This window comes from Pyxicephalus adspersus, chromosome 7, assembly GCF_032062135.1.
Source record: "Pyxicephalus adspersus chromosome 7, UCB_Pads_2.0, whole genome shotgun sequence".
Lineage (NCBI taxonomy): Eukaryota > Metazoa > Chordata > Amphibia > Anura > Pyxicephalidae > Pyxicephalus > Pyxicephalus adspersus.
In genome coordinates, this window is record NC_092864.1 from 68,421,162 (window position 1) to 68,432,888 (window position 11,727).

An 11,727-nucleotide genomic window follows, 5' to 3' on the forward strand; every position below is an offset into this window, starting at 1 on the left:
TTGGATCACTTGTAATGTAGTTCAGATGGACTATTAGAAAACAATCAGCTTAAAGGAAACTGTAAAAACTAGGGAGACCCAAAAATTCTCAGGTTGAACTTCACATAGAGTGCACAGATATGTAATGCAAAGTCTCCATATTATTGAAGCAAATTTACAGGAAAGTTTAGCTGACACTACAAATATATTGGTCCATTGTGCAGTGTGCATGAAATATTATCTGCATGAAGGAATAAAACCTTACCTGGGATCCCATCACAAAGGCTTGTATCCACAGAATAGTTTAAACATATTATAATCCAGGACATTTTGGATCGAATTGCTGTGGTTTTGTGACAAACTAATTGAATATTTTAGGTAGTAGAACCCAGGCATCAAGGGAGCATTAAAGCGGTAATCTTACTTTCAAATAAATTAAGATTTAACGCTGAGCTTCCAGGGGAAATCTCACTATTTTATCGCTTGTTGCTCATCTGTTTGTGTCTGGATTTTATGTAATCCACAAATGGAATGCAACATTACTTGTCTTGTATTGTAGAGGATGATGTTTCTGCAAAGTTACATTTTTTCCTCCAGGGTTAGGCTTTAACATATTTTATTTTAATTGTCAGTGTATGAGGTGGCTGCATTCATTTTCTTTTAATTCCCATCACTTTTCTAGGTAGTTTTGTAACAGACCACCTGTCCCTGGGTGACTACACTAATTCATGTATTAAAATAAAAAATAATTCTTACTTTTCATATGTGAATGTTACACATGATCCATGCGTAGGGTAGCTATGCTTTTCCACTCATCGCTTTCTGTGTAGCTAGTGGAGCAGTGCGGAGACTTTATTTTCCAAAACTCATCTCCCCATCCCTGTTACTTACATAAATATCCTGAGACAGCTAAAACGGCATGGAACACAAAGTCAAAATGGCTGTGCACTGTCCTTATAGGAGCTTGTCGTTCAAGGGCGCCTACTTTTTATTTCTGACCCAGTGTGATCTTGTGAAGAATAGTCTGTGCAGACACAGCAAACACGATAGGGACACACTGCCATCATTTTCCAGAGGCTGAACAGGTTTCATAATTATATGCACTGACTGATCTGGCAGGGTCATCAGATTTTTTGTAAGTATAGCTAAGTGAGGGGAAAAAAACAGAACAGAATTTTTATTTTAATGCTGCATTAAAAATTGATTTTTTTTTTTTGGCTACCTCCTACATTTATTCAGCAATCCAAAGCACATTGTTCCAGAAAGCCTGCAAGTTGAAATACCAAATTATAGTCTTGCTGCAATGTTCTTTGTGGACAGCAAAAGATTTTTGCCTGCACGCCTACCATGCAGGTTTTAGTGAACTTGTGATGAATGTAGATTCATGCACCAAAAATGTTACAAGGGTTGCCTGTTGGTTCTGTGATGACAGAACTGAGAGTTTCTTTAACCTCAAATGATCAGCATTTGCTGGGCTTGTCCTAAACCAGGGGTGTCAAACTCTGGCTTACAACCTTATTTTTTTTGGCCCCCAAAGGAATCCTAAATATAAATTGCATTGAAATCGCTGCATTGAAATAGCGCCATTACTACAATTCCCGGCATCAGTCGCATCTATAGACCGCGGCCTCTCTGCCTATGTGTGGCCCCGCATCGGACTGTTTTATAGACGCAGGGAATTGTAGTAGTGGTGCTATTTCAGTTTCAAGTTTGGCCCGCGACTTTGTCAAAGTTTTTAACTTTGGCCCACTGTGTTTTTGTGTTTGACACCCCTGTCTTGCACTAATTAGAAGTCATTTAATCTCTATGCCACTTGTGGATTGTTTCTCTTACAATGAAGTATTTAGAGTGGATGAATTGGTGATAAAAAAAATGGTGTTAGCAGCAAACAGTAGTAAAGTGTCCAAAACCTCCATAGGCCTCTGTTTCCAACACTTTTAGCACTTTTCCCTTTATCATCACTTAGGTAAATATGCCAAAAAAAGTAACAAATCTTTCATGCAATGTATAAAACGTTTGTTTTTGGGGGTTGGATAAGCTAGGGGAAAAAAGTATTTTAGTCAGACAATAGTCTTTTTCACTTGGTATGTAATTGTCGTTTTTCATTGTTGCCAAGGACAGAAGTTAAACTTTTAAACCCTAGCATATTCATGATAATGGAGAAGAGATAACATTTTGTTGAGCGAAAAATAGCTTTCTGTGACCCTGGGGAGATTTTTTTTATTCACTTCTGTCTCTTTGACACAAGGACAAACAATGTTGTGGAAATACAATAACAAAAAAAAAATATAAACTCTGGGGAAAAAAAGTGGTTCTGTTGAAGAGATGTATAGTCACTTATCCTAATTAAAAGACAAATCTCTCAATACCACATACAGCATTAAAAATTATGGGGCTGTAATATTCTGATCTGTCCAGAACAAGGTTGAAATTTTAAAGGCTTTTTTTTTTGTTACAACAATTCCTGAACCAAATGTTTTATCAGTTCACTCAAAAAGATCCTAACCTTTTAAAATTATTACTCTTAAGTGTATCACATATATTATATTATTATAATACTCCCCTAGTCAAGCTGAAAGCAAGAATATATGTTTATTTGGTGTTTGGCTGTTTAAATGGTAATGAAGTGACTGATCAAAGAGTCTTCTAAGTAAGAATACATTTTTCTATTCTAGTTTTGTATACATTTTTGCACATAGGCCTTCCTGAGAGTTGAAAAAAAAAATCTCATTACTGATTTTTTTTCTGTAAAGGAACATTTTCCTGCTGTAGACTTGGAAGTGGGTTTGAGCCCACATTTGGGCTATAAACAGTAAATATCTTTTGACATATTTAAAGTTGATATAATAACATGTTTGACTTTGATTTTTTTATTTTTGTTGTGGAATGATTGACAAAATGTTTTCATAGGTATGTTTAACAGACCACATATAAATTCATTGTAAGGGATACTCTTTAACATGAATATGTTTCTTTGTCTTGTAATATGTTCTTCCTAGATCTTTGGTGTCAATATAATATTTGCTATGTTCTGAATAGTATTTTATCCAGCTAAGATAGTTCTTCTAAAAACCTCTACTTAATATTTTATAGGCGATGAGACTCGTCAGCGAGTGAAGTTTACAGACGATCGTGTTTGTAAAAGTCATCTTCTGGATTGTTGTCCTCATGATATTCTTGCAGGAACGGTAATTATTTTTTCGACTATTAGATTTTGATGTTATGATGTGAGTCTCCGTGTTTTTACTTTACAAGTACCAGAGCATTCCAAGAAGAGTATGAAATTTATGATATAATTTTTTGATATGATTGGACAGGTCCTAATTAAGTTAAATGGCTGACTCTGAACCATGGAATAGCATAAAAACCCTTCTACGTCAATGCTTATAATATTTAAGTGTCCTTAAAATAAATCCTTGTCCTCTGGTGCATTTCTGTTCCGTTGATTTTCTTGCAGCTACTTCCTGGCTACATGCATGCACTCTAGTGATGGCTGCTTGGCTCAGGCTGATGATGGTGACAACAGTGGACTGTGCCATCATAATGAGCGTTTAAATGGCCACTTTTAGTATCCATCAGAAGCCTGTGTGACAGGTGACCCATCACAGTTAGGAAACCAAGCCTGGGGTTTGTCATCTTTTTACAGGAAGTGCTTGAACAAGATTCTTTATAACAAGGTCAACAGATATTTTTAATAAGTGTGGATTTCAAAAAACAGAAAATCAATTTGAAAATATTGACACTAAAATATTAGGGGAGGGAAGAACATCCTATCCATAGCCATACCTTTTACAGCTGTAATGTTCTCTACCCTAACAAGGGTTATGTTTGAGAGAATTAAGGGCTCATTTTAACTAACTGTAGTAACTCCCCAAGTTCAGCCTTTTTACCTATTTTTTGGGGGGTTAGATTAGATTATTGCTTTCTGAATATTGGTGGGTGGGAATAGAGAATACATTACTTTGTTTGCCCTCTTTAATATTATATTTGTCTGACCATGTAAACCATTTTTTTTTATATTATGAGTAGGTATATTTAGTTCCAAAAGAGATGTCATTTTCGGCTGTTTTTGTTTAAAAGCTTTCAATTTTGTTTTCTTTAGTATTTCTAATGAAGTTTTGTTTTTTTTGTTAAACAGAGGATGGATTTGGGTGAGTGCACCAAGATTCACGACCTGGCCCTGCGTGCCGACTATGAGATTGCAAGCAAGGAGAAAGATCTGTTTTTTGAACTTGATGTGAGTTGTTTTCTCTTTATTTTGCACTTTGTATTGTTGCCTGTCATTTCCCTGGGTTCAATGGGGTTTGATCTAATCATGGAAAAGTGCTAAAATCACAAAGTTAATCACTGAGCTTGGTAAAAAGGATGGAGCTGGTTTCACTTTAGTCAACCATCGTCCTACCAAAATTTCTTTTTTTGTTTCCACATTAGATGATTTTTTCATTTCAAATAAATCCTTGTCCAATGTGAACATTCACTTTGCTAAGTGGACAACAGTTACTTAGTTATAAAAATCAGTCCTGTTGTCTTTAAAAACATAATTGGGTCTATTTGTAAACCAGGGAATCTGACATTCTGCAACATTCTCTAGTGCGGGATTGATTACTTTTATACAAAACACATGGACTTGGAAGAGTCTCTACCAGGGAATGTTGTTAAATATCCAAATCCCTGCTTCATAGAGACCCTACATCTGTTTTGTAATATTTTAATGAGTATCTTCATTTTTTTTTTTTTGTATTTAAAGTAATTGTTTCTTTGACTTTTAACAAATACAAAATACATTATTTGTATTCTCCTATTGGTCACCTGTCATAAACATAATTGTGGTTTTGTGCAAATCTGAGAATAGAGATGTTCATAGAGGAACCAAAATCAATGTGCAGGATTCATATGCAGCTTCCTTGAGTCCTGAACTTTCATATGCGCAAATATATTTTTTAATGGGCTATCACTATTGGTAAGATACATTTCTTGGGTTGCATTAGCATATACGGAATAATTTAAGGAAATACCTTGAAAAAAAAAAACAGATTTCCTATTTAAATTCTTTTTTAGCTATCATATTTTTCTTTGCATCCATGTTTTATCAACACAGGGCTAAGCAACTGGTTGCCTTTAAAGCCAAACTTACACAGCAGCTTGTACTTTTCTACATGTTCCTGTCTTTGTATTCGCTGCTGGGGACCTGGAAAAGCTTTGTTTGATCCTTGTAAATTGTGGTCAGAGCTTACACAAAGTTGAAAACTCTATTCCCTGCTCCTTTCAACACAAGAGCAGGGCAGGGAGTTTACAAGTTTGTGTAAGCTGGGATAGTAGTGTGCTGCTGCAACACACAGCTTTACAGTAAATCTCTGCTTAACCCTGAAAGTTGAAACCAGCTCTTTTTAACAAGTTTAGAGGTTAAAAATGGCTATGATAAGATATAAGAAAATCTTCCAGAATCTTTAGGGGACCACTGGCTGGTACCATCCAAGGAATTTTTTAGGTTAATTAGTAGACATAGAGTAACTAGTTAACCTGTTAGTTAATATGCATTGGTACAAAAATGACATGGAATCCTGAGCAATGGGTAATAAGCTCCATGAGATGCTGATGGTACATTTTATTTTAAAGGAATATTTCTGCTAGTAGACCTTCTAAAAGAGTGACTAGTTGGATGAGGAAAACAGACAGATCTCTCTTCTCCTATAGTTCAATGTAGTATCCAGTAGTGAAGGAGGGCATACTTATACATACACAAACTGGTATTTGTACAGTTTTGGTCATACCTCTTCACTTGCTAAAAAGATAGTTATATATGAAATATTTGTTTTTAACATTACTGGCACAGTGATTTCTCTTGCTGGAGTGAGATCAGGTAATATTCAGCAGTTATTAGAGGAAAGTACATATCAGTGTTTTAGAAGAGGATTCACAAATTCCCTACTGTGCAGTCTATGGGAGTTATGTGCATGTGAGGGAAAAGTCAGTTATTCCTTTCTAGATAATTGATAAATGGGGCAGAAAAATGAAAAGGTGGTCTTCAGGCCTTTCCCCAACAATGTCATGCCAGATTACATCTTTCACTTAAGAAAAGTGTTTTACATTTGGAGGTTCAAATCTTTCATTTTATAGTGGCATGATTTTTATTAGCTATTACAGGTTGACATTCAAAAATCCGGCAACCTCCGGACCCGAGGAGTGCCGGATTTTCGAAAATTCCGGATTTATCAAGATTATATATGCTGTATATATTAAAATGTAAAAACACTAAATGAAAAGCAATGACATTTTAATGTTCACCAGCTAAATAAAACAGAATTTTAGTTCAACTAACCAAGATAGTTTCTCAGAATTGTAATCATTACTGTACCCTCGAAAAGAAGCTAAATAGCAGATTGGCTGTCGGGGTGATCATCTTCATGATTTACAGTAACGGCATCCTCAGCAGCAGGAACAGCTTCAATTTGTGGAGGAAAAGCAAGACCTAACAGCTGATTCTGAAGTACAGCACCATCAAAACATAAACAGCGCCTCCAGAAAACAGTGTAAATTTGAAAATGTGCTCTGAAATCCATGCTGAAACTGAAGGATCCGGATTATCGATTGCCGGATTTTTGAATGTCAACCTGTAGTTTCAGTAATTGTTATGGTTCCATATTCATACTGAACATACATAATTTAATCTTTAAACAAATCTTTCAATTACTACTAAATATTTAAATAAACTCTGTCACTTTTCACCGCCGTCCAGGACTCTGATATAGAGATCTGACTTTACTGTTTGCTCTGGTGACCGCCTCATCTGAATAGGAAATGAAAGGAGCTTTACCAAGGACACAGCCATAAAATTAATTTGATGCAAACTGGGTTGGCTGAACCCGTCAGCTTTTAATTGCTTGTTTTTCAGTTGCAGACTTTTCTACACCTTGGTCTGGTGCCTCAGTAACAAAGTGAGGCCAGATCTTTCAAACAAGGTCTTAAATAGCAACAAAACCTATTTAAATCTCTTTACTTTATTAAAAAAAGTGCCAAAATACATACATAATCTAATATTTTACTGTAGACAAGAGAAAGCCATTACAATCCCCTCTGTAATTACGAGGAAATGTCACTTTATTTGCGGCTCACCAGGTGCTCGGGCTGATCTGAGACTGCACATTTTCTGCCATCATTGGGCCACCATCTCATAGAAATACTAGTTGGCTCTAATATCTCAACAATAATGCCTCAGATCTTCTAGGAGGAAAGGTAGATGCACGTTTTCACCTGTTCTTTCTGTAAAAGGGTAAAAAAAATCCACACATTTTTGCAAATGACAGCTTCTCCCTGCTGACTACTGCTCCTTCATTAGACCTGTGAATTTGAAGAAAAGGCTGATGTCCACATTACACTGGGGGATTGTGTGTGTGTTCTTTTGTTTTTTGAAAGGTGGATAATCTCTTTTCTTTTTACATTTTGAATGTAATTATTTCAAAAATGTAGTTTTACGTTCTGTAATAATGCCCACTATTTTAATGACTATATATTGCAGTGTCAGTTGAATACACAATATTTTATACTGATTATTTTATGACTTCTGTGTCATTAGTGAACAGTTAACAGATGCTGCAAATGCAAAAGGACATTCATATGGCCAGTATACATGTGCACTATTATGTGAGTAAAAGCAGCTTGTATGTAAGTACACTTCCCTTACAGCTATTACTGTCTTATCTATCAGAGGATTGCAGTCACTATCTGGAATTTTGACTGTCACTAACTAATCTAGAAATGGAAGGGGTTTTTTAATTTTTTTAATTCTTTTTTCTAAAACACAAACCGTGCAGTCAGAAGAACCTAGGGTTTTAAGGTATGAAAATGTGCCGTTGACTGCCAGGAAGAAAATGGAAGCCCTAAATCCAAGATGTGATGAGTGAGCATGAATCTAGTACCCTTGTGCACTAAGAAGTGCTATAGCATAAAAGAAAACATCGATAAACTTTGTTACAAATGAATGTTGATTTGTTTTTTGCTGGCTATAAAATGTTGACCATATTTAATTAAATTTGGCTAAACTGCTTTAATTGTTTTGCTTTATTTTTATATATAACTTCAGTTGAAATCCTGTTATTTTTTTATTTATTTGGGGGGGAGTAGTTGCTTAGACTTTTTTTTTAAAAAAATGTTTCCTTATTCTGAACCTGGGATGGCTGCTGAATAAGCAGATTAAAGATCCTTTAAAACGGCCAGTAAACCTGGTCTATTCCCATTCTGCTTTTGAGATTGTTAGGTATCCGTGGAATCCATGCTGTGTATATGCTTGTCCACACCATTGCATCATCATAACTGACTTGTGAACCATAGGAAGAAAATTTTGTGCATGACTGTGAAGAGCTATCTGTAGCCATTAATACTAAGTTTTGCCATAGCATGGGTGGTGAATTTGTAATGGAGTTATTAAGTTAGTAATTTGGGTTCAAAGAACACTTAGTGGAGCTGTTTGTATTCTCTTTTAGGCTATGGATCATTTGGAGTCATTCATTGCTGAATGTGACAGGAGAACTGAACTTGCAAAGAAACGACTTGCTGAAACACAAGAAGAAATAAGTGCAGAAGTTTCTGTTAAGGTATTTAAGATTGCCGAGATAATTAAACTTTGAAGTTTATTTCCTGGTTTGTTAAGCCCGAAATAAAAACATGATTTCTTAGTATAACATGGCAAAAAGTGATTAACTATGTTGAGTGACACTGTTGGTAACAAAAAAAAAAAATAATATATATATATATATAATTTCATTCTGACATGACTGACCTAGCCAGTGAGCCACTTGTGACCAGGGACAGAGCCAGTGTCTTTAAAAATGTGTGCGACCTCTTGCACATTCAACCAAAGATAACAACCTCTTGAAAAAATGATAGTTTTCAAGAGACAACAGATTTCAGATTATATTTCAGACATTTTAATCGGTTATCAATTGATGTAGAGTATGGCCTACTTTTACATTTCTATTATTAATTTTGATACTACCTGGTCTTTCAATGCACTAAAGTCTTTGACGATCAGTATATCTTTTGTGGATGTGTTACTACTTGGAATCAGATCTCAGAACTGATCAGAGCAGCATTCAGCAGGCCTTTCTACATTAAATGCAATTTTGACAATCAGTAAACTGGCGATCTTGGTGAGCAATGTGGTGCTAAAGTGTCGACTAGTTTTTAATTTTCCAATCAAACTCCACTGTACTGCTTATGGCAATGTAATCTCATTAATATGAATGTGTTTAACCACCTGCAGCAGGTAAAAATAATTGTAACAAGTTCACACATAAAAATGTTCATATTTATGTAAACTGAACTTAGTTTGTGTGGTCCCTGTTTTTCACAGCTTAGTTATGTCAGGCCTATAGAATGTTTAATCCATGGGCTTAAAATCAAACAGCAGATCGTCCCCAATCCTTGCACTTTAGAGACCTCAAATAGCTCTAAACACACACACAACACACACACACACAACACACACACACACACTATTCTTCCCAAAATGTTTTTTAAAGGTAGGTGGGATGAAGCTGTAGGTAGGTGTGCAGCCTGTGTATTCTCACCCAACTTTCAGTACCCACCCAAAAAAGTGCTGTGTGCAGTGCCCAGCCTAAAGGGGCTGGGGAGGACATTCCAGTACTTGAGGGGTACGATACACACACATTTTTAGTATTTACTTTATTGATACACATGCATAAGGCATATTGGCATATTGGTTGGCCTCCTCTGGTCCGTGGATCCAGTGTCTAAGGAGCTTTTTAACTCGCATGATTGGCCCTTAGCTAGCCATGAGCCATTATCAAGCATGCCACTAATGGTAAGGCCATCCATCTTTTTTCAGCAGAAGAAGCCCAAGTAATGAACGTGCAGTTTTTCATCTCTTTTGTATTACTCTACCGTCAGTGTCTGAGTAATCTTGAACCCTCCAAACCTGAGTGGCCTCCCTTTGTTCCCTTAGTCTGGGGATTTCTCTTAGGCTGTGTATACACGTGCAATAATTATTGTTGGAAACGAACGACTAACGACCGATTGTCTGATAATCGTTAACAAAAAAAGTGCAGAACGACTGGCCAACCGTGCTGATGAACGAGGATTGAACGACCGCCCCGGCGGATCTGATTGGGCGAAGATCGTTTGCAATCTATTGTGTGTACGGTCGTTCATTGATCGCGGATAGTTCTGCTGTACACTTTCCCCTTTACATGTCACTTCATGCATCAAAGATCGAATCTAGCGCGTGTACACTATTGGTAGATTATATTTGAACGATTGTATCGTTACAGCATGTACAGAATTGTGCACAATACGATTGTTCAAAATATTCGTCCATAATAGTTGATCGGTCGTTAGTCGTTCTTTTGCTAACGACAATATTGCACGTGTGTACCTAGCCTTAAGCTGCGTACACACTTCCAATTTTTGTCGTTGGAAAGGATCTTTCACGATCCTTTCCAACGACAAGGGAGTGCACGATGCATGAACGGTGCTGTACATACATCACCGTTCATGCTCTATGGAGAGGGGAGGGGGAGAGCGACGGAGCGGCACCCTGCTGCGCGCTCTCCCCTTCACTTTCATTAGGATCGGCTGTCGTCCATCGTCCGTGGATCCGGCAGGTCGGTCGTCCGGACGATGGACGACACCGACTGTACACACACCAGATTTTCGCCCGATAATTGGCCGATGCCGATTATCGGGCGATAAAAATCTGACGTGTGCTTTACTCTTGGCTGTTATCTCAAAGACTTTTGTTCTACTTTTCAATTTAAATCCTGGGTGGTCAGGCTTTAGGTATACTAAGTGGATGCTACAGACTTTATCTGATTCTACATTCAGTTGTATGTTTCTTCAGGCAGCTCCTAAGCTGCAGGCAGTCATGTTTTCCCTGGGCCTGTTAACATCCTCTGTAGGAAATTCAAAAGCAGTGCAACTGAAGACAGACTTTTTGCCTTTCAATGTATGAAAAAGAAACTTTTTTTTCCCCTTTGGTAAAACTTAGCATGAATTATTTTGAGTGACAACCCCTCTTATGTTATGTTTTTGAAACTTGTCCGTAATTGTAAGGGTTATTAACTAAGCTGGCCTACATTTTTTTTTCTTTTACCCCAAAAAAGAGAAGAAAAGCTACCCTGCTGCTAATCACGAATAGTTAAATACATCAAGTATATGTTCGATATTAGCGAACACTATTACATAAGGATCTCTATATTCATAGGAAAAAAACTTATATATGCATCTCCAGAATGAAACGAAATTCAGTCCTAGTCTAACTGGCTTTTTTTTTTTTTTTTTTCAATATGTGACCATGTCATATCGCCATTTGTTTTTTTACAGCAGTGTTTTGTTTTTTTTGTATTCCTTTTTTGGGAACTGTTTAGTTTGAGTAGCACATCAGGAACTTACATATTTTCACAACAATTCTTAAAGTTATTGACCTATAACAGTGTTGTGCAAAACTTAACATGCAGTTAGGTTATTTGGGTTCCCCTCAAAATTGGCCTTAGTCTGTGGTAATGTGTGACATACATATTTGACATAAATATTTGGACAGAGACAACTTTTTTTCTAATTTTGTTTCTACACATTACCACAATTAATTTTTGAATGAAACAACTCTACACCCGGAGGGCCCCAGGCTCTATGCCTGACTTGTATGTGAAGACAGGGAGGGTCTGTCTTAAATAATGAGGCTGATATAATAACTCTTTAGATAACATTTATTTATAGTTAAGTCAATAAATATTT

The 11,727-nt window shown here is 36.5% G+C and overlaps 1 protein-coding gene across 1 annotated transcript in view; it reads left to right on the top strand.

Moving 5' to 3' along the window:
- LUC7L (LUC7 like) overlaps positions 1-11,727 on the top strand; it is a gene marked incomplete in the record, with an annotated part of 23,227 nt that overhangs the window by 2,979 nt on the left and 8,521 nt on the right. The window contains 3 exon segments of the mRNA XM_072418886.1: positions 3,073-3,167; positions 4,118-4,216; positions 8,460-8,570. Of these exon segments, the coding sequence (XP_072274987.1) occupies positions 3,073-3,167; positions 4,118-4,216; positions 8,460-8,570 (305 nt within the window).